General features: G+C 59.4%; 1 protein-coding gene across 4 annotated transcripts in view; it reads left to right on the top strand.

Annotated features, from left to right (window-relative positions):
• FOXP4 (forkhead box P4) overlaps nt 1-22,688 on the top strand; it is a 57,154-nt gene extending 34,466 nt beyond the window's left edge. Inside the window, exons 4-17 of one of the 4 annotated variants that reach the window (XM_066359461.1) lie at nt 4,958-5,080; nt 5,612-5,698; nt 7,209-7,356; nt 7,497-7,707; nt 7,961-8,065; nt 8,799-8,886; nt 9,929-10,012; nt 13,356-13,560; nt 13,640-13,716; nt 14,460-14,561; nt 18,726-18,847; nt 20,326-20,392; nt 20,904-21,073; nt 21,497-22,688. In XM_066359461.1, the coding sequence (XP_066215558.1) occupies nt 4,958-5,080; nt 5,612-5,698; nt 7,209-7,356; nt 7,497-7,707; nt 7,961-8,065; nt 8,799-8,886; nt 9,929-10,012; nt 13,356-13,560; nt 13,640-13,716; nt 14,460-14,561; nt 18,726-18,847; nt 20,326-20,392; nt 20,904-21,073; nt 21,497-21,644 (1,737 nt within the window). In that variant the 3' untranslated portion in view covers nt 21,645-22,688. Of the gene's footprint in view, nt 1-4,957; nt 5,081-5,611; nt 5,699-7,208; nt 7,357-7,493; nt 7,708-7,960; nt 8,066-8,798; nt 8,887-9,928; nt 10,013-13,355; nt 13,561-13,639; nt 13,717-14,459; nt 14,562-18,725; nt 18,848-20,325; nt 20,393-20,903; nt 21,074-21,496 lie in introns of all 4 variants that reach the window. The other 3 variants (XM_066359460.1, XM_066359462.1, XM_066359463.1) reach the window with 3 other exon arrangements.
• Nucleotides 22,689-27,937: the final 5,249 nt, after the last annotated feature.

The following is a 27,937-nucleotide window of genomic DNA, read 5'->3' as shown; positions in this document are numbered from 1 at the left end:
TTCTGTCTCATCTTACAGATGAGGAGACTGAGGCCCAGCGAGGTTAAGGAGCTTGTCCAGAGTCACACTGCTAATAAGGGGTGGAGCTGGGATTTAAACCCAAACAACTAGCTCCAGAACTCACACTCGAATGCCCAGGCTGTGACACTGCCCTGTGGTTAGTACAGCAGTAAACACTAACGGCCCGCGGGACTTTTGTCCTTCCCAGATGGTTGCCTGGGCCCAGGGCGATGGCACTTTTCAGGGCCATGTCTGAACTTCCCCAGGGGTCTGGAGCCCTGTTTATTTATTGATCCTTCCCCTCCTCCAGCCCCGATTCCTTTCCTGTCTTCCGTGTTCACAGTCTCTAAGGAGGTGGGGTCTCTGTTCCCAAGGCAGGGCCCAGGCCCTAGAGATTACTTTTCTGTGAGGTCAGGGCTGGTGGGGGAACAGGGGAGAGCCAATAGAAACATGCATTTTGTTGACTTGGGGCTTGAGTGAAACGGGTGATGAAGGGAGGTCACGGGCAGCTCCTCCCTTGTGGCCCCCACGGGACACTGTTGTCCTCCCCGACTCAGGGAAGGGGCTTCCTGCCCACACTTGCCTCCCCATGTTCACCACCCTCTCCTAGAGCCAGCTTCAGAAGAGTTTCTAAAACTAGGGCAGGTCTCCAGCTCCAGCCTAGAGGTTGCCCAGGCGGTGCCCAGGCCTGGCTGCCGGGCAGGGAGAGGTCCGCTCAGAAGACAAGGCAGGCAGGCAGCCGGGAGCACAGGAGACGGGTGCCGAGGCCAGGCCCTGAGCCCCGCCCGCCTCGGTCTCATCGTCTCAGTGTCCCTGACGTGTACCCTCGTGGCATTTCTAGAAGTTCTCCTTAGTGTCCCGCCACGATCTTTTTTGCAGATTCAGCTTAGAAGAGTCTGAGGACCCCCTTCGGGTCGCACACAAGGGGAGGTAACCTAAAACAAGCTCTGGCCCAGTCTCCGAAATCCCCCGGGGACCCAGACCCTGAATGGCAGCGGTTGTTTGGGGCCTGGGTTCGTACCCTGGTGCAACCATCCCGACCCTCAGCCCCCAGATAAGCTTCCTCTGTGTCAGGACCGTCCCTCTTCCTCCCGGTCATGCCATCCAGCCCAGCACACTGCAGTCAGGGTGGGTGGAGGGCCCCGGGCCTGAGCAGGGCCCTGGAGGAGGGGCTGGAGGCGGCTGCCAGCATTTAGCCCAGAGTTCCCGCTGCCAGGGCTTCAGTGAGCATGTAGCCGCCCTGGCCACTCTCCAGACGGTGACTCACAGGCTCTGCTGAGCTGACGAGTCCCGGTGCCCATCCTGACACATCCTGGCCTGGTGAGGAGTCCGTGGGGACAGCAGGGGAGCTCTGTCTCCGTGCTCAGAGCCCCAGGGGGCGGGAGGGGAGCTGGCTGTGTCAGGAGACCCGTATGCGGCAACCAACTTGTTGAACTTTCTTGACCTTCCTGGGCCACCTTACAGACAAGTCCACAGAAGGTAATCCATCCGCATCTATCTCCGCAGCTGCCTGCCGGGCCAGCAGCTCCACCACGTGGCAGGAATGGTGGGGGCTGGGAGGCCTTCCAAGGTCACCTCTTCCACCCCCCCTGCCTCCATGTAGGAAAGCCCCAAGGAAGGAAGTGCCACATCCTTTCTCACATGCCACTCCAAGTGACTCACTCCTGGTGCCTGGAAAGACCTGGGTGGCCGGTCTCGGTCTCCTCGCTGGGAGCCCGGTCCAGCTCTGGCGCGGCTCCGGCCGCCGTCGGAATGGGAGGCCCGTCGCTTTTGTTCTAAGTGACCCCTGTCACCTAGTGACCTCCGGGGCCCCTTGAGTACTGAAGGTGCCCTAGTGGAGAAGACTGGAAAAGAGGGGGAAAGGGAAATTCAGAATGTTTTTTAAAAGTAGTTTGTGTTTACAATGGCGTAGAATTTAGTGACGTACAGATCGCTTTCACGCACCCCTCCTTCCTTTGTCCCTTTGAGGCAGGGCACGTTGTTTAACGTCTCCAGGCCTCAGTTTTATATTCTGTAAAATGGTAACAATGATGCTACCCTCCTCTCGAGGTTGCTGTGCGGATTCAGGGAGCTCATACTCATTAAAGGCTCAGCCAAGGGCCTGGCACGTAATCACAGTCAACCACAGCCTCTTGTGTTGTCCCATGAGGCGGGGCAGGCAGGTGTTTCAAATCCCAGTTAGAGAGCAGAGAAAGTGAGGCTTGGTGATTTCAAAGAATAGTCAACGTCAAAGACAAAACCTAGGTCACGTGACTCAGAAATCTAGGGCTCTGAGCTCAACACCACCATGCTGGGTGCCCCCACGGGAGGAGAAAAGAAAGGACAGGTAAGCAGCCCAGCTGCCTCGGGGGTCGCACTGCGGTTGGTTCTGCAAGCGGGGTGGGCCTAGGCCACTGCCTGTCCCCTGTGCTAGGGCCCCTCCGAGAGTGAGGACCAGAACACCCCTGCAGCCTGGCTTTCCAGAGTCCCCTCTGACACAGTGTAAAGAGGGAGGTTGGGCTCTGGGGTCTCCAGCCCCATCCACCCTTCAGCTCCTGGGATGGTTCAGCTTCCACGCGCTCTCCATAATGCTCATCAGGACCTGCTCCAGCGTGGGGCAGGCAGGTGGGCTGTGGGAACGCCAGGAGCCATGGAGTATGCAGGCATGGGCTTGAACGGATCCCAAGCCTGCTACTGAGGAATCCGTGGTAGAGGCCCCTTGGGGCCCCTTCCCACAGGATGTCCGTGGCTAAGAGCCGGGCAGTGCCCCTCCTGGGATGTGGGCAGAGATGGTGGGGGAATGGGGGAAAGTCCAGGGATGGTCTCAGCCACCAGTTATGGGACAAGAAGAGCTGGGGACAGTGGGACTTCCCGCACCTCCCTGGCTGCTCCACTGCTTGGGGATTCCCTAACTGAGTACTGCCCCGGCCAAGGGGCCCAACTCCTCCTCCCCTGCCCTGCCCTGCCCATGGGACTGAGGGGAGGTGACAGAGGCCCTGAGTCCCCTGGGGTCCTAAGCTGTCACATGTTACCAAGACAAGTCCCGGCAGGGTACTCCTCCCTGACTGGGCCACCCTGTGCCCCTCCCTCCCCACCACAAGGCTGGCAGGGGCCTTCATCTGCTGGGGGAGGTGTTTCAGCTCAGGAGAACAGCACTCAGTGAGTACCTGCCATGCACTGGGCACAGCCTGGGCATGAGACAGGTGAGAGAGGCTCGTGCGCTTTCAGAGTGACGGGGTGGCAGGGAGCCCCTTCAGGAAAACTGGCCTGCTGAAAGGCCATTAGGACAGTGTTGCAACTTGGGCCTCCCTGGCTGTGACCCCACAGCCTGGAGGTTTCAGGGGAGGCAGGGCTGGGAAAAGAGAGATGTGACTGCTTTCCCCTGCTCCCTTGAGCCTGTAGCCGGATTCTCTGAGCGTCCTCTAGAGCAGTGGTCCCCAGCCCCCGGGCCGCGGACCGGTACCGGTCCATGGGCCATTTGGTACCGGTCCACAGAGAAAGAATAAATAACTTACATTATTTCCATTTTATTTATATTTAAGTCTGAACAATGTTTTATTTTTAAAAAATGACCAGATTCCCAGCCCTGGCCGGGTGGCTCAGTGGTGGAGCGTCGGCCTGGCGTGCAGAAGTCCCGGGTTCAATTCCCGGCCAGGGCACACAGGAGAAGTGCCCATCTGCTTCTCCACCCCTCCCCCTCTCCTTCCTCTCTGTCTCTCTCTTCCCCTCCCGCAGCGAGGCTCCATTGGAGCAAAGATGGCCCGGGCGCTGGGGATGGCTCCTTGGCCTCTGCCCCAGGCGCTGGAGTGGCTCTGGTCTCAAAAAGAGCAATGCCCTGGAGGGGCAGAGCATCGCCCCCTGGTGGGCAGAGCGTTGCCCCTGGTGGGCGTGCTGGGTGGATCCCGGTCGGGCGCATGCGGGAGTCTGTCTGACTGTCTCTCCCCGTTTCCAGCTTCAGAAAAATACAAAAAAAAAAAAAAAGAAGACCAGATTCCCTCTGTTACATCCATCTAGGACTCACTCTTGACGCTTGTCTCGTTCACGTGATACATTTATCCGTCCCATCCTAAAGGCCGGTCCGTGAAAATATTTTCTGACATTAAACCAGTCCATGGCCCAAAAAAGGTTGGGGACCACTGTTCTAGAGCCTAACAGGGCGGGGGACAGAAAGCTGCTCTGCTTTGAGCATCCTGCATGTCCCAGCAGGAAGGAGTCATATGTTATAATCCAGTCCCTGTTTGACGTTTGAGGAAACTGACACTCCAGAGAGGGCAAGTGACTTGCTGGGGGTCACACAGCAGGTTCGGAGCAGAGCTGGGAGTAGAAGTCTGCTTCCTAACTTCCTGCTCGGGTTCTTTCCACCCGGCCAGAGAATTAACTACACCCCCACACACAAATACACCAAGAACGGCACCCTCAGCATTCCTGGGCCTCTTTGCCCTCTGGACAGGTGTGCTGGCGTATGTGACCTGTCTGTGAGCAGAGCCAAAGTCCAGGGCTCCTGCTGTGGGGGCCACGTTTTGAATCCTCCCGTGGCTATAGGCTGCCCTCCCTTCCGGGCCCAGCTCACAGTGTCCCAGCACTGCTGCTGTTTTCATTCCACAAACAAGCAAACAGGGAGTGCCCTGACTGAATAGCTCGGTTGGTTAGAGCGTCGTCCTGACACACAAAGGTTGTGGGTTCGATTCCCCGTCAGGGCACATACAGGAACAGATCGATGTTTTTCCCTCCGTCTCCCTCCCTTCCTCTCTCCAAAATCAACAAATAATTTTTTTAAAAAACATTTTTAATAGAAACAGGGAGCAAGTCACTTGTCCAAAGACACCCAGTGAGGAGTTGGCAGAGCTATAACTTCAACCCAAGCAGATTCACTCTGGAGCCTCCGCTGTAGTGTAGGTGGGGCCGTAGGCACTTGCCCCCCCCCCCCCGCCCCGGGGTGGGGTTGAGGTGAGCAGGCTAACGGGGCCGGATCCCGCAGGTGCCCGTGTCGGTGGCCATGATGTCCCCACAGATGCTGACCCCTCAGCAGATGCAGCAGATCCTGTCACCCCCACAGCTGCAGGCCTTGCTGCAGCAGCAACAAGCACTCATGCTCCAGCAGGTGAGTCTGCCCAGGGCAGCTGAGAAGTGTGTGTGTGTGGGAGGGCCTTAGCCTGTTTACTACCAACATCACTGAGTGGCAGAAACCAGAGAGACTGCCCAGGCCCTACTGATCTGCATTCCTCCAGGGCAGTGGGGGGAGGTCAGAGGTCAGGCCTCTCCCGCAGCAGAGCCACCCCTCCAACCCCCCCACCTCCGCACTTCCTCCCTGGTGCTGGCCCCAGCTCTGTCTCCACAACCCCATGGAAGGGCGAAGTATTGGAACATCCTGGTTCCTGGCACCTTGGCCTATTTAGGAGGCCCACCAAGAGGCAGGGGGCGCTGGGTGGTGTGGGATGGAGCTCCCCTCTCCCTTCTCTGCTCACGGAAGCTCTCGCAGAGCAGAAATCTCCCTGCCAGGACGTATGTCCCGCTCCAGTCAGGCTCCCCACTCCTGCCTCCGGGAGCTAGGTCGCCACAGGGCTGGGGGGCTCTGGGGGCCGCAGTCTGCTGCCCGTAGTAACCCTCTCCCACCCGGCCTCCCGCCGCCCAGCTGCAGGAGTATTACAAGAAGCAGCAAGAACAGCTCCACTTGCAGCTCCTCACCCAACAGCAGGCTGGGAAGCAGCAACCCAAAGAGGTAAGGGGTCCAGGAAGGGCCTTGGCCATCAGCGCAGCCGCAGCCCACTCCTGGCCACCGCTGGGAGTCCCACAGGTCCGAGAGGATGCCTGATAGGCACAGTGGGGGACGTCGGGAAGAGCCCGGAGGACGGGGCTCACACTTCTCCACTCCCCTCATCCCCACTCCGTGCCCTCCTTGCCTTGTGTTGCTGAGCTAGGGAGAGCAGGGAGACAGAGCCCTGTGTTGTCTCCGCACACGTGTGTAGACACGTGTATATGAGTGTCACGTGGTCCACAATCATAACCAGCTACCTCACTGTTGTGTTGTGCCCTCTTCCTGCCCACTTGTTTCTTAGTGACCCAACAGCTCAGTCTTCCACTCTGGTCCTAAGAATCTATTAGTTGCTCAGCAAACTACTTGTGCCTGCCCAACTCTTACCCCTTCTTACAATATCTGGCCCCGCCCAGCCTACACCCCCTGCCCCATCGGGGCCACAGTGCCTCCTGAGCTTCCATACCAGGCCCTGTTGCCCTGACCCCTTGTCCCAGACATGTGCCTCCCTCCTGCTGGCCAAATCACAACCAAGTTCTCAGTTGCCTCTTCCGGGAAGGCTGCCCTGCTGACACCCAGTCATTCCCCTGTGCTTCAGCCTCCTCCTCAAGGGTCTGGTAATCGCTGCATTCTCTGCATTATCTCCAGGCTGGGTTTATTGACTAGCCAGCCCCCACCCCCAGGGCGGGCTGGCAGGCGGGTGGGCGCGCAGGCAGGCAGAGACGTCCCTGCCTCCCAAGCATCCATGACAGGCTCGGAAGACTTTGCTGACAGCCTGACTTGTCAGTGCCTGTGAAGAACTGAATCGTGGGGGGGGGGGGGGCGGGTTGCGGCAGATTTGGAAGGAGAGCACTTGTGGGTGAGACCTAGAACGAGTGTGAAAGTGCCCCCCAGCAGTAGGGATATGACTGTTCCCTGAGCCGGGTCCTAATGACCAGCTGATGTTGATCTTTTCAAGTCCCATCAGGCTCTGTGATTCTCTGTATCTAAAAAGCAAGAGAGGAGCTGGAGGGGGAAAGCCCCCCCCCTCAGAGCAGAAGGGGGGCACCCCGGGCATGTGGGAAGGGTGCCTGCCAGGCAGGAGTGGCCCCCGGAGTCTGACAGGCTCATCGATCATTGTGATGAGAGCGCCCCCCCCCCCCCAGGCGTGCACAGCTGCGGTGCGGGAGCCAGAGCAGGCGCTAAGCACCAGAAGGAGGGAGGCGGGAGCGAGGAGGCATCGTGCTGCGCGTCTGGGTCTGGCTGTGTGTTTGCGCGCGTGCGTGTGTGCGTGCGTGCATGCGTGTGTTTACTGCGAGGAGGCATGCAGCCCTATGGAAGCTGGGCCGGGAGCAGGGAAGCTGCAGCTTCGGACACTGCACCCGCAGGGCCGGGGGCTGAGCGGCCCTGGGAGGGGGTAGGCGCAGGGTGGGTGCCAGATAGTGCACCTGAGGCCGATGGCACCCCTCTCTGCCCTCCCCCTCGCGCCCCCCACCAGGCACTGGGGAACAAGCAGCTGGCCTTCCAGCAGCAGCTCCTGCAAATGCAACAGCTGCAGCAGCAGCATCTGCTCAACCTTCAGAGACAGGGACTGGTCAGCCTGCAGCCCAGCCAAGCTTCAGGGCCTCTCCAGACCCTCCCACAAGGTGAGTAGCTCACCCCTCCCCTTCCAGCCGCCCCCTCCCCCCCACTGTACCCGGGAGCTGGCATCCCCTGCTCCTAGGGGTGAGATGGGAAGGCTCTTCGTGTCCCTGGGGCCCTGCCGGCCTCTCTCCTCTCTCAGCAGCCGTGTGCCCCACGGACCTGCCCCAGCTATGGAAGGGCGAGGGTGCCCCTGGGCAGCCCGCTGAGGACAGTGTCAAGCAGGAGGGGCTGGACCTCACTGGCACGGCCACCACCGCTACCTCGTTTGCCGCCCCCCCCAAAGTCTCACCCCCGCTCTCCCACCACACCTTGCCCAATGGACAGCCCACTGTGCTCACACCTCGGAGAGACAGGTACGGGCCCAGGTTGGGAGGGGGCATTGAAGACCTGCCCCAGGACACACCTGGGCCTCTAGGGATGGCATTCCACGGGCTGGGAGGGAGGGCGGAGCTCGGGGACCTGGAAGTGGGCCTCGCTCGCAGGGCACACAGGATCGTGCTAGGTCTCTGGAAAACCTGTGTTAGGGGCAGAAGCGTAACCAGCGGGGGATCTGGGGCTGCTGGGGTCTTCAGGGTCCCTGACTACCGCTTTGGTCCCCTCTCCTAGCTCCTCCCATGAGGAGACCCCTGGTTCCCACCCACTCTATGGACACGGAGAGTGCAAGTGGCCCGGCTGTGAGACCCTGTGTGAAGACCTGGGCCAATTTATCAAGTAGGTACCCACCCCATTCTCCCCCACTCCACCCCCCAGTCCCAGGCTTCCCAGCCTACCATCTAGCCTGTCCCTTCTTGGGCCTCCGGCCACCAGCTGTCCTGCTGTCCTCCCCCAGGGGGACCTAGTTCCTTCTCTGCCCTGGTCACCTCCCCCTCCCCCCCACCTGCCTGCCCACCCACCCAGCAGCCTGCCTTCTCCAGCCGCCCCACCTGTCCCCAGGCTGCACAGCCCGCAGGGTGAGGGTGTGAGGAGGAGAGGCCCCCCCGCTGCCCTCCCCCCAGCCTCAGCCCCCAAGAGTGATGGCCTAGTGACAGCCCTGGCCAGTGGACAGGCAGGGCGGGAGGCAGACAGGCGGCTGGCAGCAGGCGGCCAGCTGCCACAGCCGTGCCAGGCTCTGTCACTGACTGATTAACTCCGCTGTCTCCCAGACCCTTGCAGCATCAGGGTCAAACAAATTGTTTTCACGCTTCGTCAGAGGTTTACTTAATTAGTTCATTTGCAATTAGATCTCTCTGTCGCTGGGATTTTAGCAAAGACATCAAAGGAGGGTGACTAGAAAGCGGCTTCCTCCTTCGCCCCATTTTCCCCTCCACCCCTTTTCCCTTCTTTGTATCTCTCGGTCTGTCTGCTTTGCAGGCGGTGGGCAGGCTTAGAGGATGGGATGGGAGGGTGGTGACAGCAGGAAACCCAGGGCCAACTTTCTCTTCTCCGCCCCCTCCTCCTCCTGAAGACACCTCAACACAGAGCACGCCCTGGACGACCGGAGCACGGCCCAGTGCCGGGTGCAGATGCAGGTGGTGCAGCAGCTGGAGATCCAGGTGCGCGGAGCTCTGAGGGGGCGGGGCTGTGAGCGGTGTTGGGGGAGGGGTGCCAGCCCCTGCCCCGCCCACTGCACTGACTTCCCAGGAGGGTTTTGGGGGAGTCTAATAGAAGGGGCCATACGGTCAAAGTCAGCATCTTTCATTTTCTAGGTCCTAATTACCATAATTTTGAGGTGTAGGCAGCTGGATTCTGAGGGGTAAACCAGGGTCAGTATTATCTCTGCTGGGCATCCAGAAAGAGACTCATGCTAATAAAAACAAAAATAATATTCATAGCTAACACATGGAGGACTTTCTGTGTGCCGTCCTGAATACTTGACCTATATAACTCAGGGAATCCTCTAAACAACCTATGTGATGGGTATTATTTTTATCCCTACTTGACAGAAAACAGGCTCAGAGAGGTAAAGTAACCTGCCTCTGGTCACCCAGCGAGCAGGTGGGATTAGAACCTAGGCAGTCTGGCTCCCGAGTCTAAGTTCTGTAACGCAAGAGTACTTGGAAGGCTCCTCAGGACAGACTGCCAGGCAGCCAATCAATATTTACCCAGTTCCCTCTGGCACCTAGCAGAGGACCCTCCCGTGAGATTGCTAGTTGGGAAAGATCTGTTGAATTTATGAATGGGGGTGAATGAATCATTCATCCATTCCGGTGTCTCCATTCAGTGCATGAGGACCCCCTCGCCCACAAGTGCCGCTGAACTTGGGTGTTGTTCAGCCACAGCTTCTGCCCTTGTTGGGGAGAAGAGGCATGTGCTGTTAGGAAGAGGGCCCCCGACTGTTGATGAGGAGAGTCTGGAACACGAAGTCTGGAGGAGAAGCAAGGAGGGCTTCAGGGAACAGGCGATCCCGTCCTGGCCTTGAGGGTGTGAGGGGACAGAGAGGACTAGGACAGCAGGAGCTGGGCTGCAGAGGCTGGGAGGCAAACATGGGTGGGAATGGGGGCTTCCTGGGGAGTCTGGTGGCATGTGGAGGAGGCAGAGGACCTGGCTGCCTCCAGGTGCAGCCCAGCTCACCTCCAGCCTCTCCGCCCTCCACAGCTTGCCAAGGAGAGCGAGCGGCTACAAGCCATGATGGCCCATCTGCACATGCGGCCCTCTGAGCCCAAGCCCTTCAGCCAGCCAGTGAGTGGCTCTTCCCCTCTGGACAGCCTCCCTCACCACCTCCATAGCTCCCTACCCCTCCCTACAGCCTCCCTCACCACCTCCATAGCTCCCTGACCCCTCCCTACAGCCTCCCTCACCACCTCCATAGCTCCCTGACCCCTCCCTACAACCTCCCTCACCACCTCCATAGCTCCCTGACCCCTCCCTACGGCCTCCCTCACCACCTCCATAGCTCCCTGACCCCTCCCTGCACCTCCCTCACCTCCATAGCTCCCTGACCCCTCCCTCCATAGCTCCCTGACCCCTCCCTACAGCCTCCCTCACCACCTCCATAGCTCCCTGACCCCTCCCTGCAGCCTCCCTCACCACCTCCATAGCTCCCTGACCCCTCCCTCCATAGCTCCCTGACCCCTCCCTGCAGCCTCCCTCACCACCTCCATAGCTCCCTGACCCCTCCCTACGGCCTCCCTCACCACCTCCATAGCTCCCTGACCCCTCCCTACGGCCTCCCTCACCACCTCCATAGCTCCCTGACCCCTCCCTGCGGCATCCCTCACCACCTCCATAGCTCCCTGACCCCTCCCTGCGGCATCCCTCACCACCTCCATAGCTCCCTGACCCCTCCCTCCATAGCTCCCTGACCCCTCCCTGCGGCATCCCTCACCACCTCCATAGCTCCCTGACCCCTCCCTGCGACCACCCTCACCACCTCCATAGCTCCCTGACCCCTCCCTGCGGCATCCCTCACCACCTCCATAGCTCCCTGACCCCTCCCTGCGGCATCCCTCACCACCTCCATAGCTCCCTGACCCCTCCCTACAGCCTCCCTCACCACCTCCATAGCTCCCTGACCCCTCCCTGCAGCCTCCCTCACCACCTCCATAGCTCCCTGACCCCTCCCTCCATAGCTCCCGACCCCTCCCTCCATAGCTCCCTGACCCCTCCCTACGGCCTCCCTCACCACCTCCATAGCTCCCTGACCCCTCCCTGCGGACTCCCTCACCACCTCCATAGCTCCCTGACCCCTCCCTGCGGCATCCCTCACCACCTCCATAGCTCCCTGACCCCTCCCTCCATAGCTCCCTGACCCCTCCCTGCGGCATCCCTCACCACCTCCATAGCTCCCTGACCCCTCCCTGCGGCATCCCTCACCACCTCCATAGCTCCCTGACCCCTCCCTGCGGCATCCCTCACCACCTCCATAGCTCCCTGACCCCTCCCTACGGCCTCCCTCACCACCTCCATAGCTCCCTGACCCCTCCCTCCATAGCTCCCTGACCCCTCCCTACGGCCTCCCTCACCACCTCCATAGCTCCCTGACCCCTCCCTACGGCCTCCATCTCCACCTCCATAGCTCCCTGACCCCTCCCTGTGGCCTCCCTCACCACCTCCATAGCTCCCGACCCCTCCCTCCATAGCTCCCTGACCCCTCCCTACGGCCTCCCTCTCCACCTCCATAGCTCCCTGACCCCTCCCTACGGCCTCCCGCACCTCCATAGCTCCCTGACCCCTCCCTGCGGCATCCCTCACCACCTCCATAGCTCCCTGACCCCTCCCTCCATAGCTCCCTGACCCCTCCCTACGGCCTCCCTCACCTCCATAGCTCCCTGACCCCTCCCTGCGGCCTCCCTCACCACCTCCATAGCTCCCTGACCCCTCCTGCGGCCTCCCTCACCACCTCCATAGCTCCCTGGCCCCTCCCTCCATAGCTCCCTGGCCCCTCCCTCCATAGCTCCCTGGCCCCTCCCTCCATAGCTCCCTGGCCCCTCCCTCCATAGCTCCCTGACCCCTCCCTGCGGCCTCCCTCACCACCTCCATAGCTCCCTGGCCCCTCCCTCCATAGCTCCCTGACCCCTCCCTACGGCCTCCCTCTCCACCTCCATAGCTCCCTGACCCCTCCCTACGGCCTCCCTCACCACCTCCATAGCTCCCTGACCCCTCCCTACAGCCTCCCTCACCACCTCCATAGCTCCCTGACCCCTCCCTCCATAGCTCCCTGACCCCTCCCTACGGCCTCCCTCTCCACCTCCATAGCTCCCTGACCCCTCCTGCGGCCTCCCTCACCACCTCCATAGCTCCCTGGCCCCTCCCTCCATAGCTCCCTGGCCCCTCCCTCCATAGCTCCCTGACCCCTCCCTACGGCCTCCCTCTCCACCTCCATAGCTCCCTGACCCCTCCTGCGGCCTCCCTCACCACCTCCATAGCTCCCTGGCCCCTCCCTCCATAGCTCCCTGACCCCTCCCTGCGGCCTCCCTCACCACCTCCATAGCTCCCTGACCCCTCCCTACGGCCTCCCTGACCCCTCCCTCCATAGCTCCCTGACCCTTCCCTGCGGCCTCCCTGACCCCTCCCTCCATAGCTCCCTGACCCCTCCCTACGGCCTCCCTGACCCCTCCCTCCATAGCTCCCTGACCCCTCCCTACGGCCTCCCTGACCCCTCCCTCCATAGCTCCCTGACCCCTCCCTGCGGCCTCCCTGACCCCTCCCTCCATAGCTCCCTGACCCCTCCCTACGGCCTCCCTCACCACCTCCATAGCTCCCTGACCCCTCCCTGCGGCCTCCCTCACCACCTCCATAGCTCCCTGACCCCTCCCTGCGCCTCCCTCACCACCTCCATAGCTCCCTGACCCCTCCCTGCAGCCTCCCTCACCACCTCCATAGCTCCCTGACCCCTCCCTCCATAGCTCCCTGACCCCTCCCTGCGGCATCCCTCACCACCTCCATAGCTCCCTGACCCCTCCCTGCGGCCTCCCTCACCACCTCCATAGCTCCCTGACCCCTCCCTACGGCCTCCCTCACCACCTCCATAGCTCCCTGACCCCTCCCTACGGCCTCTCTCTCCACCTCCATAGCTCCCTGACCCCTCCCTGCGGTCTCCCTCTCCACCTCCATAGCTCCCTGACCCCTCCCTACGGCCTCCCTCACCACCTCCATAGCTCCCTGACCCCTCCCTCCATAGCTCCCTGACCCCTCCCTCCATAGCTCCCTGACCCCTCCCTGCGGCCTCCCTCACCACCTCCATAGCTCCCTGACCCCTCCCTACGGCCTCCCTCTCCACCTCCATAGCTCCCTGACCCCTCCCTACGGCCTCCCTCTCCACCTCCATAGCTCCCTGACCCCTCCCTACGGCCTCCCTCTCCACCTCCATAGCTCCCTGACCCCTCCCTCCATAGCTCCCTGACCCCTCCCTACGGCCTCCCTCACCACCTCCATAGCTCCCTGACCCCTCCCTGCGGCCTCCCTCACCACCTCCATAGCTCCCTGACCCCTCCCTACGGCCTCCCTCACCACCTCCATAGCTCCCTGACCCCTCCTTACCAGCCCTCCCAGCTGGTCTCAGCACCTTCCCCATTGCTCACAGCTGATCCCAGTCCCCGGCTCCTCATTCTCCAAGGTGACCGTCTCTGCAGCAGACTCGTTCCCAGATGGCCTCGTGCACCCCCCCACCTCAGCTGCTGCCCCTGTCACCCCCCTGAGGCCTCCAGGCCTGGGTTCTGCCTCCCTGCACAGCGGGGGCCCTGCCCGCCGGAGGAGCAGCGACAAGTTCTGCTCCCCCATCTCCTCAGGTAAGGGCCACGGAAAGAGCATTTCCCCCCCAAGCTGGGCCCCACAAATAGCTACCTGATCCTCTACCTGTCTCCCCAGAGCTGGCCCAAAATCACGAGTTCTACAAGAACGCTGACGTCAGGCCCCCCTTCACCTACGCCTCCCTCATCCGCCAGGTGAGCATGGAAGGTAGCAGAGGGGCCAGTGGATGGCACCCGGGCCGCGCCCTGGCCTCAGGGCCCCAGCCTGCAGGAGGATCCTGGGCCAGGGGACATAATGTTCCCTGTTGGGGCTGTCCCCTCTGCTCACCCACATTTCCCTTCGTAGTCCTAGGTCTCTCAGATAGGCTCCAGCTGGTCACGTGACCGTTTCTCTGGGATCTCCTGGTACCCACTGTACTCATTCTCTCATTTCCACGAACGCGCACTCTCATGAGACTGTTTTCTGATAGACTTATGATCACTTTAAGTCAGCTTCCTGTCCCTGTCTGTCTCTCTCTCTCTCTCTCTCTCTCTCTAGGTCTTTCTGACACCCCCATTTCAGAGGATGCCCTTTGCCAAAATCGGGATCAATTCCAAACAGCCCCTGCCACCTAGATATCTGTCTCAAGAATACTGCTTTTGTTCCCACTCCAGGGCAGGGGCCCTCAGAGTCCTTTTCTCTCCTGAGAAATTCGTGTGCCCCTCGCACAAGCGCGTAGCCCTTGGGGCGTGTGTTCCCTTTGTGACTGGGCTGGACCCAGCCTGCCCTGCTCAGGGCCCTGTATGAACAGTCCTTGTCCTCAGGCTTCCACCTTGAGTCCCTCTTCTCTCAGGGTGGGTTCGTGGCCGAGCTAAAGAGGGCGATCCTCAGGGAGAGGACACAAGCCTCGGACCCTGAGCCCAGACTGAGGGTCCCCTTGGGTCTTCCTTGTCCACAGGCCATTCTGGAAACCCCCGACAGGCAGCTGACCCTGAACGAGATCTATAACTGGTTCACCAGGATGTTCGCCTATTTCCGGAGGAACACTGCCACCTGGAAGGTGAGGCATGCCCCTCTCGCGGGGCCCAGGGCTCCAGTCACCCTCAGACGTCACATCCCTTTAAAACTAAGGATTCTTGAGCCTGACCAGGTGGTGGCACAGTGGATAGAGCGTCAGAGTGGGATGTGGAGGACCCAGGTTCGAGACTCTGAGGTTGCCAGCTTGAGCGCAGGCTCATCTGGTTTGAGCAAGGCTCACCAGCTTGAGCCCAAGGTCACTGGCTCGAGAAAGGGGTCACTCGGTTTGCTGTAGCCCCCCAGTCAAGGCACATATGAGAAATCAATCAATGAACAACTAAGGAGCCGCAACGAAGAATTGATGTTTCTCATCTCTCTCCCTTCCTGTCTGTCCGTCCCTATCTGTCCCTCTCTCTGACTCTCTGACTCTGCCACAAAAAAAAAAAAAAAAAAAAAAAAGGATGCTTGATTGAGAGGCAGTCATACAGAAATGGCCCGCCCAGAGCTCAGGCTAGGCTATATGCCCCTCCACCCTCACCTTTTCGAGGCCATGGAATGTTCTTTAACTGCTTTTTTTTTTTTGTATTTTTCTGAAGTTGGAAACAGGGAGGTAGTCAGACAGACTCCCACATGTGCCCGACTGGGATTCACCCAGCACGCCCACCAGGGGGCGATGCTCTGCCCATCTGGGGTGTTACTCTGTTGCAACTAGAGCCATTCTAACGCCTGAGGCAGAGGCCACAGAGCCATCCTCAGCGCCCGGGCCAACTTTGCTCCAATGGAGCCTCTGCTGCGGGAGGGGAAGAGAGAGAGACAGAGAGGAAGGAGAGGGGCAGGGGTGGAGAAGCAGATGGGTGCTTTTCCTGTGTGCCCTGGCCGGGAATCGAACCCAGGACTCCTGCACGCCAGGCCAATGCTCTACCACTGAGCCAACCGGCCAGGGCTCTTTAACTGCTTCTTAATGATCCCTCCCTTCTAGCCTTGCACTGCCTTCTTTCTGGGAAGAAGCCCTTCTCTCCTCTAGAGTGTTACCCCACAGGCCCCAAAGACTGCATGAAGTAGGGGCCCCAGGGACCCTGAGGGTCCAGTATCCTGGCTGAAGACACTTGCTCTGAGCTCAGGATGGGGTGGGGTGGGGAGGGCAGGCCGGGACACGTGGATGGACTGGGACCCGTGGACTGTGTATACGCTGGGCACAAACACAGGCAGCCACACTCTCCCCCAGCTCTGCCATTGGCTGCAGAAAGATAATTGTCTCCATCCAATTAGTCATTTTGGCACCTTCACCCCCTAAGAGTTTTCCTGAGGGACTAGAGGCAGGCAAGGGAGGGACCCTAGAAAAATAGGACACGGAGATGTGGGCTGAGCTGCTAAGCCATTTGTTTCTCTTGTAGCCAAGATGGTACTTGTGTTGGTGAGCCTATGTCTGTCTGTCTGATGGGTGAGGTTAGGGTCTTTGCAGCAGAGTGGTGGGAGGAGTGGGGACAGGAGAGGGGAGTGTTGAGCCCTATGGGGAAGTTTAGACACCTGAGGAGTCGTCCTTATCCCAGAACGTTACTCGGATCCCTGGCTCTTGGGTCCCCCTGCTGGCCAGTGCAGAAACTGCAGTTAAACAGGCTGCCTCTCCCCATCCCACCACGTTTCAACAAGTGTCACCTAAGGCCCCCTCCCCACCAGGCCTGCACAGGGTCCAGCCTTCTCTACTCTGGGAATGTGCTGAGTGCAGCAGGAGAGACTGCTCCATTATCTTCCGTATCCCGCACGCCCAGTTCCCAAAGCTGGGGTGAGAAGCTGTGAGGCTGGGACAGCTGCTCTGATTGGCTGTGAGTGATGTCATTTCCTGCCAACCACAGTCCTGCCTTGTCTCTAGCCTGCGGGGCCTTCCTGGGGCCCTCCTAGTGCAGTCTCCAACCTCCAGGCCAGTTGGATATTGGGCTTTGTAAATGACAGAGTCCCATATGAACCATTACGGCTATTACCTAACAGTTTACTCTGATATTGCATATTAATCCTTTGCCTTTAGAGGTCACAATGTAGACAGAGCCTCACTTCCATAAAACAGTCTCTTCCTTGGGGGCAGAGGACCACCCACCGACCTACCCTCCTTTTCCTGTTCTCTCTGGACTGCACCACCTCAGTGCGGTTTTACTCTCCTTTCCTTGAGATCAGGGGAACTGGTTTCGGTGACTTCCTTAAGCCCCTTGGTGACTGTGCTGAAGCTACCCTCCTCCGTAGCCCAGGCCCCCTTGGCCTTTCATAGCACCTCCGACTGGCTGCCCGGCCTGGGTCCCCTCAGCGGCACGTCTCGCTCCGGAGTCTTCATCTCCATCTCCCGTGTCACCGAGCCTGCGTCTCAACGGGAAGCTGGCGGAATGACCGGATGGGTGATCTTCCCGGTCAGCAGTGCTTGGCTGCTGCTTCCGCCACCCTGGGGCCCTGGCTGTGCCCTCCTCATGGCTCAGCAGACTCCATCTCGGCTTGGGGTCCACTTGGACCGTCAGGAGTTTCGCAGCTTCGTTCACATCACTTGGGAAATGCACCCTGTCTGTACCCAGCTCTCTCCCTTGCACCTCCTCTTGCCCCCCACTTATCTCCCCTGAGGTCCCGCCTCAACTGCTTCGGCTTCCTTTCCTCCGTCCTCTTCGCCTCTCTGGCCTCCACCCTGAGATGCTGTCCACTTCAGACCAGGGCAGGAGGGGCGGAAGCTGGCATTGGCCAGGCCAGCTGCTGTGCATCCGGGGACAGAGCTGCCATCTGCCATGGTCCTCTCCAGCCCCCCCCCCCCGCCCCCGTGTTCGTCCCCTTCCAGGGCCCATGTTGTGGGCCCGTCCTTTTGTTTACGCAGCCCCCGCCAGACCCCTTAAATTGCCGTTAATGTTTCAGCGTAACGAATTAGTCTCTCATCACGAATCAGGCTTCGAAATGAGGGAAAAAAGCCCCGGTGAGGCCATCCTCGGAAATTGGGGTCATTCTCATTTGCAAAGCGGAGGATCGGAGCCCCGTAATGCGGGCAAATTTATTCCGAGGCAGGAGCCCCGGCGTGATTAGGCCCTTTGTAATTATCGCTCCAAGAGATTCCACTCCAGCCGCCCGCCTCCCTCGTGGATTAGCAAGCGAGTCGGAAAAATACACAGGATTTAATTAGAGGCAAATTAAAATTGGTAATGAAATCGGGCCAGTTGCAAGTGGCAAGAGTTGGAAAGGAGAGAGGGAGAGGGGATCTCCAGGGGCACCCACCGACTGCCCGCCCGGCCTGATTTCTTCTCCATTTAGAAATGTAAAGAGGAGACAAGATGGGGACAAAGGGGGGTGAGGGAGGACAGGTAACAGGGACAGCTGAGGGGGCTGGTGAAGCTGAGGGAAGAGTGCAGGGACAGGACAGGACAGAGGGACCGGGTGGGAAGGGAGTGGGTGGGTTAGGGCTCTGGCCTAGGCTCCCGAGGTGGGGAGGGCAGGGAATTGGGCCAAGCACCCCCACCTTCACCCAAGTGTCCTACAAACCAGATGACCTCAATTCTAGAAGTGACCCTGCCAGGAGGAGGTCGGAGTGGCCAGGAGACTTCCTCTGCTCTCTCCTCCTGCCTTACAGCGGCTAAACCCACGCCCTCCTTTCTCCCGGTCTGTTTCAACATGTATTAGGCCTCTGCTGCTGTGTACCTCACGCTGTCCACAAGCTGTCTGTTCTGAGGCACAGCTCGGGGCCATGGCTCCCGCCCTCCCAGAGGCGGAGAATGGCTGCCGTGAGGGTTCCTGCATTAGTCCCAGAACTTTTCGGTGCTTAATGGAGATTCTGTGCGCACATGAGATAGGGTGTCCCAGCTCACTGGGGTTGCCAAGGCCTGAGAGTGACCTCTTGATAATCAGAAGCCCTGAGTAACAGCTTACGTGTCTGATGAATGACGTGGAAAAACAGTGTGACTGACTCCACATCGTTAAGTTGGTTGACAGTTTTCCAGAGTTTGGCAGCAAGAAGGGGGCAGAGAATGCAGTGGGCTGTCAGTAGTGGAGACGCCGGGAACCCCTGGCTCCAAGGGCGGAGAGGGGCCTTTGAACCCCTGTGGCCAGGTCTCCTCTCCCCGACCCCTCCCCTGCCCGTCCCTGTTTGAGGGAAGGTGGGACAAGGGCCTTCCTGTTTGAGTGCCCCTGGGTGGAGGCGGGGCCTAGCGGGCTACCTCTGAGCACCTGTCCCCTGTCCCTGCGCCCCCAGAATGCTGTGCGGCACAACCTCAGCCTGCACAAGTGCTTCGTGCGTGTGGAGAACGTCAAGGGCGCCGTGTGGACCGTGGACGAGCGCGAGTATCAGAAGCGGAGACCACCAAAAATGACGGGGTATGTGGGCCCGAACCCCGGGCAGGGCGCACCCACCGGAGCGTGGTCCAGGTCGCTCCCTTCCCCCTCCAGTGCACCAAAGCCTTCCTACTTTTGAGGGTGAGGTGGGGAGAAAAGGGGGGCAGGAGCTCAGGGGGAATGGAATCTGGAAATGACAGGTGGTTAGAAAAGGACATTTATGTTGTAGTCTACTGCTCTGACTGAGGGAAGGATCCAAGGGACACCGGGTGCTCGAAGGGGACAGAGGCCCCAGGTAGCGTGACTAGAGCTGGGACATGGCGGATGTCAGGCACTGGCTGTGGGTGAGGGAGCTGCCACCCCCCGGAGCCAGTTTCCCCCGCCTTATCGCAGGCGGAGGCCGCGTCTAAGACCCGTGGGCCCTCCCTGTTCATTTGACAGGAGAGGAGTCCAGAGAGGGCAGGGGCCGGAGGGAGGTCACCGAGCAGAGCCGAGTCTCTGACCTCCTGTTCTGTGATCTCAACCACACAGCACTCTGACTGGAAACTGAGGAACCTGCGAGAGTCTCAGACCTCCTCTTTGGGCTTCCCTTCCAGCCCCCAAGGCCTCCCTACCCCGGACACCCCCACAAGGGCCACCCTTTGCCTGTGCCTCTTGGCCCTGAGGCCTGGGGTCCGGAGAGAGAGGTCTGGGGCAAGTTAGATGGGTATCTCTGTGCGGGTGCCTGTTGTCCTCAAAGAGTCCTTCTTCCTGGAGTCTACTCCCAGGCAGCTGTGGGGGGTGGGGCAGGGGTGGGGCCTGAGAAGAGGAAGGAAAGCCATCCCCCTTCTGAGTATCCCCATGTGCCAGTCACACTTGGTACCTTCATGTCCCATTACCAACGTGGAATCAGGAGGCCTGGGTTCAAATTACTTCTTACCAGTTGTGTGACCTTGGGCCAGTTCCTTAACCTCTCTGAGACGCTCTATAAACTGGGGGTAATCACTGGAAGAGGCACAGTGTCGAACCCTTGCTTTCCCTGACCCAACTCCCGCACATCTTCCTGTGCAGAAAGGTCTGTGTTACGGAGCATGTGGTGACCAGCTGAGCACAAGACCTACAAGGTGTCCCCAAATTCAGGATAGCAAGAATGTGTGGATTTGAAAAACACAGGACAATTGAGGCTACTATAGCTTGGACTTGCCGAATGTCGGAAACACTAGACTAGAGAGAGTGCTGGGACGGCACAATGTGAAGACAGGCCTGGGGGGCGGGGGTGCTGCCCCACGTACCAGCCCCAAGACACGTCCCCGATCCCCTGAAGCCCCAGCTCCTCCCCTGTGTGGGGGGCTGCTGGGGCCTGCTCTGCCAGGCCAGCAAGAGGACTGAGGAAGATGGGGCCCACTGGCTCAGCACATGGTGGCCGACCCTGCTTGCCCCCCCCCCCCAGGACTGTGAATGGGACAGGCCCTTAGCCAGGGTCAAGGGGTGAGGGAGGAGGAAGTGGATGAACGACCCAAACCCTTCCTTCTCTCCTCCAGAAGCCCCACACTGGTGAAGAACATGATCTCCGGCCTCGGTTATGGAGCACTGAATGCCAGCTACCAGGTGTCTGGGCCCTTCCGGGGGCCCACCAGCCACGCCCCTGTGCCCCCCCCCCTGGGTTTCCCTTCAACACACAGGGCCTGGGGAGACCTCCCCCCTCCCTGCAGAGGCCCATCTTAGCAGGAGGGGAGGGAAGACTACTTTAGGTGGCCAGCCCCCACCCTCTACTCACCTCAGCTGCAGGGGGGGTGCCTCTGCTTTCAAGATGAGGCCTGATAGAGCAGGGCAGCGCGCAGGGCAGGGAGGGTGGCATAACCAGCGGAGTCTCCCTGGCTTGTCAGTCTGGAGGTCCTGCCTCCTGGAAAGGGGCCAGGTCAGGACAGCGTGAAAGGAGAAGGTCAGGGTCGGAGCTCTGGCGTTGGGAGGTGTGGTGTTCGAAAGGCGTTGTCTGGGTTGGGCGCTGCCATGGCACCTGCCAGCAGGATGGGGGGGCAGACCCATGGGAGGCCCTGGGGGTGGGGAAGGGACAGAAGCTACTGGGGACAGCGCACTGACAGGCCCACTGTCCCTCCAGGCTGCCCTGGCGGAGAGCAGCTTCCCCATCCTCAACAGCCCTGGCATGCTGAACCCCGGCTCCGCCAGCAGCCTGCTGCCGCTCAGCCATGATGACGTGGGGGCCCCCGGGGAGCCGCTCCCCAGCAATGGCAGCAGCACCCCGCCTCGCCTCTCGCCACCCCAGTACAGGTGAGCACACAGCATCCCCCCCAGAGCCCATAGGTGTCAGGGAGGGGCCTCTCCCACTGCGCCCCCACCGTACCTCTCCTCCCAGGACACGTGGCCTCCCTCCTTTCCCCTGGTCCTTCTCTCCTCCCCTTTCTCTCTCCTTCATCTCTCCTTCCTTTCCCCCCTTTCTTCTTGTGCCCTTTTCCCCTCCTCCTCCTCACCCCTCTCTCCCTTCTTCTCTTCTCTCCCCTTCCCTTGGCGAAGAGCCCTGGGGGAGCTCCATCAGACCTAAGACATCCGGCCCTAGAGGCTCCGGGAGGCTGGGGTCCTGGGGAGGCCAGCTGTGGACACCCCACTTCACCCCCAAAATTCCCGATGGGTTTTCAGGGGGAGCAAGGAAGGGCCACCAAGGTGCCCACGTGACCCCTCCCGCCTCCTGTCCAGCCACCAGGTGCAGGTGAAAGAGGAGCCGGCGGAGGCGGAGGAAGACAGACGGCCGGGCCCCCCTCCGGGCCCCCCCAACCCCAGCGCCGCAGGGCCTGCAGAAGACAGGGACCTGGAGGAGGAGCTGCCGGGAGAGGAACTCTCCTAAGGGCCTCGAGGGGCGGGCAGGGCAGGGGTGAGACCCCGCCCGGAGCCCAGGCCCCACCCACCCCCACTCCACAGCCCCACCCAAACCTCAAGGCACTTCCGGGACTCAGCCGGTGGGGCTGGGCCAGCAACTCCCAATGTGACCTGACTGACAGATGCTTAGGGCAGGGACGGCCCCGCCCCCAAGGGGAAACAGGATCCCTGGTCTGGGACCAGCAGAGGACGCGGAGGGCCCAGACCCCTCCTCAAGCCCTCCCGGCCACCAGCAGCAGGGCCCTCCTCCCCACCAGCTCTCCCTACAGGGCCCCGCAGTGCCATGGAGACCCGCAGGCGGGGCTAAGCCACCCCCTCAGACCCAGGGCCCCTCGCACCTGGCTCTGGTAGTGTTTTCCTAGCCGGAGCCGCCCCCCCCCCCCGCGCTCCCCTAATCTGTGCTCCCTCCCACCTTCTTTTCCAAACTGTGAAGAAAAAATTCTCTACCCTTCACTCCTACCCGCCCTGGCCTGGGTGGTGGAACTGACGTTTCCAACTGTCCCCAGAAGAAATCAGGCCCCTCGACTGTGCCCATCCAAAATCCACAGCGGGAGGGGGGGGGGTCACAAGTTGTGTGCCCTGTGGGGTCCATGGGAGCAGGGCCACCTGGCTTTAGCCCCTCCTGACCGGAGATGGGACCCCGGCTGCACGGAGCCTTCACCAGTGCCCCTGCGGCTGCCCCGCAGGCCAGGGAGCAAGCGTAGGGAGAGGCCCCTGCTGCCACCTCCGGAGGGCTCCGTGCCAGGCGGACTTCTGGATTGGGGCCGTGGAAGGGAGCCCAGCCACCCTGGAGGCTGAAGTTGGGGCAGAGGTGGCATCCTGCCTCTGGCGCGGGAAAGGCCAGGCTGACGCCAGGCTGGAGGGTGGATGGGATTAATTTGGTGGCAGCTCTGACCCACCAGGTCGTCCCCGCCCCAGCCTATAGGTCCCCTGTTACAGTCCTTCCTCACCCTCCCCTCGGCACCTCTGCCCTTGTCCCCCCAGTTAAACGGATGACCAAAGACCTTTCTTATGCCGGAAGCAAAAACCAAAACTTTTTGTTGGCTTTTTCCTTTGTCGCCTCCCTGTACCTCCTGCTCCTCCTGCTCCCTACCCCAGCCCCAGGCTGGAAGCCCCCCCTCCACTTAAGTTATTGTTTTAAACCAAAGTTTACAGTGTCTGTTGGTGGCCAAGACCCTCTCCACCCCTTTTCCACCCCACCCTGAGGACCCTGGGACTCAGTAGGGGCTGGGGGCCTCCTCTGCCCCCTGCTCACCTCCCATCTGCCCTTGCCCAGCCTGGGAGAGGGAAAGGGGGTTAGGGGAGGAGGTGGGCCGTCCTCAGCCCCTGCATCCCCTTGGGCAGCGGGCACGTGAGCCCTAGTCCCAACCCTGGGCTGCTTCCTGGGGGCTCACCAGACCCCTCTCTAGGACCAAGTCCCCCATCACGCTGGGAGTGTGGATTCCAGCAAAGGAGCTGGGAAAAGTGAGACTCTCCACAGACCCCCTATGGGGGATCCCGACCTGAGGCCAAGGACTGGACATGTGGGATGCTCATGACACCCCAGGCCAGGCCCCTTTGCTGAGAAGACTCCTTGGACTATTTCCCAAGAAACCCTCACACACACCCCTTCACAAGCCTTCCCTCTCGAGAGGCAGGGGGCCCTCCGCCCCCTCCACTGTGTCCTCCCCACCTGTGTTTTGTTTGACCAGCACAGAAATATTAAACTTCCTCTATACACCGGGCCGGCGTGTGTCACCAGGTGAGGGCGGGGCATTAAAGTGGAGAGTCTTCTGCTCCGGAGTTGAGGGCAGGAGGCACAGCTGGACAGTAGGGGCTCCTGTGGGGTGCTTTCTGCGAGTGCGTGAGTGGGCGTGTGTGTGTGGGCACGGGTCAGCCACAGGCTTACAGCCGGGCCTTCAGTGCCCCTGCTCCTGCGGCTCCCTTCCACTCGGCATCCGGGCAGTCTCTGGTCGGATCACTCCGTCGTTCTCTTCTCCCAGAGTCGTGATGCCCCTGTTCCTTCCCAGGTTTGAAATACAAGTTCCTGCCAGGGTGTTTTTTTAGCATGGAGGCCTCCTGCAGGACACCTTTATCTGGGCCCATCACCCATGTCTGTGGGGGCATCGAGTAACGGGGTAGGACTCAGCGGATCCATCCGTGTGTGCCCGTGTATGATGCAATGTCTGTTCTGCTGGGCTCGGTCAGAAAAGGCATTATTCTGGCCTGTGTAAAGGGGACCCTGGGCGATTGTGGAAAGAAGAAAAAGGAGGAATTGGCCTAAGCTGCTGAGTCCAAAGGTGCGAGTCCTGACACCTGTCATGATAGGGACCCCCAGGCCTCTGAGGTAAGGCCCAGGATGGAGTGTACAAATGATCCTGGAAAAACTCGAGTTAGTAGGGGCACTGGGGTTAGTAGGCACAGTTGAAAATTCATGTATAACTTTTGACTCCCCCAAAACTTCAGTCACCCCTAGGTATCCACAGGTATTGGTTCCAGGACCCCCCCCCCAGATAGTAAAATCCACAGACCCTCAAGTCCCTTATATAAAACGACATAGAGCAAAACCACAATGCATACGGTTGGTCCTCTGCATCTGAGCTTGGTTGAATCCAGGGGTGAATGTGGAGGGCTAACTGTTGGGAAAAACCATATATAAGTGGGATTCAAGCAGGTGTCACTCAGGAGTCAGCTGTACTTGGGGGCATGGTTCAGGAGAGGGAGGGGTGTAGAGAAAGTATACTAGAATCCATCTCCCTTCTCACAAGTCAACAACTGCTGGAACTTTCCAAAAGCCAAACCTGGGGAAAAGGGGGGCAGGAAAGGGGATGTGGTATCTGGCGCTTGAGTCTTTGCGGCTTCTCTGTCCCAGGCCTGCCTTGTCCTTCCCATCATCATCTGTTCCCTTTGGTCCCTCTCATGCCCCCTCTTTTGTCTCACCCCATCTACTTTGCCTCCTTCCTGGCTCTGATTCTCAACACTGGCTAGAGCCTGGGGTGGATCACCTGTCCCTTCTTAGGGCATCTCTGACGTCCTGGCCAGATCAGGCCGAAGGAGCTCAGCCTGGGGTGGCAGAGTCCCCTCTCCACCTGCAGGACAGCCCACAAATACTTTATAAAAAAGCAGGACTGCTGTGCACTGTCCTCTGTCCCTGCCCTTGGTGGAAGCTGCCGGGTTCTGGACACACAACTAGCTTCATGTAATCTGGACAGTAGCATTCTCTACAATGCAACAAAACACATGGCCATAATTTCACCGTGCCTGTTCTCCCCTCCGGGGCCCACCAGACCCCTAGAACCCCCAGGCCACCAGGAATGCTGGCTGCCAGGCTCCCAGCTTCTTCACTCCACTCTAGAAGAAAAAGGTCTGTTCTACAAACTGGCCACAGAGGCTAAAGGCATGAGAACACCCTCAGCCTCACTCAGGACAGTTCTCCCGGCAGTCTAACTGCAGTTTCCCCTGCTTCAACCAGAGTTTTTGTTTTGATTTTTGTATTCCTCTCATAGATATTTCATCAGTGCATTTGGACATGGGTAAAGATCTCTCTTGGACTTGGGCAGAGGAGAGGGTCTTGCAATATAAGGAACAGGTGGCTGCTGTGGGCCTTCTGCATATATTGGGCTTACAGACAATTTTCTTAGTGACCTGACAGATTCTATGAAGGGCACCAGCTCCCCTACCCCCATGATTTCCTTCTAAATAAGAACTTCTCCATCCCCACACCCAATCATGCTTTGCTGTCAGGAAGTTCTGCGTGCTGTCTAGCCTCTCTCCCTATTATCTGCAGCTATTAGGGCAGGTCATTAGCTGTGGCTGGCAGCTTGTCCTTCTCTTAGCATTTCTGCCCTGAGGGGGAGAGGAAAGCTATCTTCAGAACCTGTTCTCAGGTTGGAAAAAAAGGATACTCGAAGCAGACATTTTGAGGGCGAGAAGGTAGCTCTCTGGGTTTTGCATTGGACAGAAGTCCCCTTTCCCTCCTTACCATTAACTGGTGGCCACCCTTGCCCAGGGCCTTTCGCCAACGACCAGCAGAGGGCGCTTTAGACAAAGGAGACCCTATGTTCCACCTTCGGCAAACTTGCCCAACCCGGAAGGAAGTGGGTGGGGGATGTGGGAAAAGGGGGCTCAATGTCCTTTAAGAACAACAGTCCTGCAACCCCATGTCCCAGAGAGCAGCCTCTATCCTAGGGCAGAAACGGTTCCTTCTGTTGAGGGGGCTTCCCAGACTCCTCCGACTTGTGACCTATGAAAAATATCCCCTAATTTTTGTGAGCAGTGTAGAAACGGGAGAGGGGGTGAGAGGTGGGAGGGGAATCTGGAGAGACGGCAGCGCTGGAGCCTACGAAGGCTCCAGAAGGATTTGTAATGGTAATGACTACAGCTAAGGAGCTTGTATTAGGTACCACATGCTGGTCTAGAAGCTTTATGCTTTAATCCTCACAACTCTGAGTTAGATACTGTTGTTATCCCCATTTTACAGATGAGAAAACTGAGCGAGAATCAAAGAAGTTAACAGACGAAGTGCTAAGAATGAGAAACCATGGGTTTCCAGAGGGGGGAAGAGAAGAGGGAAGCGGAGTGGTTAGTCTCAGCTTTCTTGGTGACACTATTTACTTTGGCTTCACCCCCCCCCCTTTTTTTGAGACTCCCAATGGGGAAACTGAGGTAGAGAGCGTCTCAGAGCCAGGAATTAGGCACTGGCCTCAGAGTTCCCCGCTGCCGTCTGGTCGAGGCAGAATGAGCTGAGTTGGGGCTTGGAATAGCCGCTGAGGGTCAGAGGGAACCAGAGCAAAAAGGCCGAAACACCCTATAAAAATAATCTAACAGGGGCCTTCTGATGGGAAAGGGAGTCAGAGCAGCAAAGACAGAGAGGCCCTTGTGTGAGGCGAGGAACTCACAGCGACCACATGCGCGCGCACACCCACACTCACGCTCACACAAGCACACACCTGAGCACGGGCAGGCACACTAGGGCACACACAGGCCACTCCTCAGATATGTTTACGCCTAGAGGTCCGGCAAGGGCAGCGACACAGACCACATGGTAGTCACAGGAACATCCCATCACACAGGCCCAGGTCCCTCCACACCTGCAGTCTGTCTCCACCTAAGGATCAAAAGTTTAGAAAAACAGCCCCTCCTGAGAAGGTGATTGTGGTGGCAGGCAGGGCTGAAATGCCCTCTGTCCTAGGCAGAGTGGAGTGGCCTGGCTGGCCTCCTTCATAAATGGGCCAGACTAACAGGACGGCACAGAGGTAGACTGGGCGCGAGTCCTTTGGAGCTCCTGGCCCAGACTGAAAGGCTTCTACCCCACCCCACCGGGGCTTAGTGCCCCTCCCACTCGCAGGTCTGTAACTCCGACGTCTCCATCAGGCTGCTTTCTCAGCTCGGGAGCGGGCCAAGGCCTTGTGGGCGGGGCCAAGGGTCTTGTGGGCGGGGCCCAGAGAAGGGCAGGGCAGGCTGTGTTCTCAGAGAGCTGGTTGTCTGGCTGGGAACCTGATGGAGATCTGCTGAGTGCTGCAACGAACGAGTCAACTCAGGCCCCACAGGAGTCAGCCCAATAAGGGTTCAAGTCCTGCCTCTGCTTCTTGCTCGCTCTATGGCCTTGGGAAAGCATCTTGACCTCTCTGGGCTTTGGTTTCCCTGTCTGTAGACTAGAGTGGAGGTGATCATCACTGGCTTGTTGAGAAGATTAATAATATAACATACATAAAAAGGTGTCTGGCTCCCTGGTCAGTTTGCTCAGTGGATAGTGTCAGGCCGGCATGCGGAGGTCTCAGGTTCGATTCCTGGTCAGGGCACACATGAGAAGTGATCATCTACTTCTCTCTCCCTTCTCTCTCTCTTCCCCCCCTGCAGCCAGTGGTTCAATTGGTTCAAGAATCCGCCTGGGCACTGAAAATAGCTCGATTGGTTTGAGCATTGGCCCCAGACAGGGGTTTCTGGGTGGACCCCCATGGGGACAAATGCAGGAGTCTGTCTCACTATCTCCCCACTTCTCACTTTAAAAAATTAAATTAAAAAAAATAGTGTGTCCGGCACATTTTAAACCCTGAGCACATAATAGCTATTAATAAAACATAGTCTTAGATGCCAATTATGATAGTAGTCAGGGGCACCAGAGTGCTCCTGGAGGTCTCCCTGGAGGAGAGGCTGGAGCTGGGACAGGAAATGTGGGTAGGAAGATGGGAGAGGAGAGATGAGGTAGGCCTGTGCAGGGGCCGAGGGGGAGCTCACAGGCGGTCAGTGTGGCAGGACGCAAGGACGGAATGGGGGTGGGAG

This window comes from Saccopteryx leptura, chromosome 1 (assembly GCF_036850995.1).
Source record: "Saccopteryx leptura isolate mSacLep1 chromosome 1, mSacLep1_pri_phased_curated, whole genome shotgun sequence".
In the NCBI taxonomy this organism is placed as follows: Eukaryota; Metazoa; Chordata; class Mammalia; order Chiroptera; family Emballonuridae; genus Saccopteryx; species Saccopteryx leptura.
This window is presented reverse-complemented; position numbering and strand designations above follow the sequence as displayed.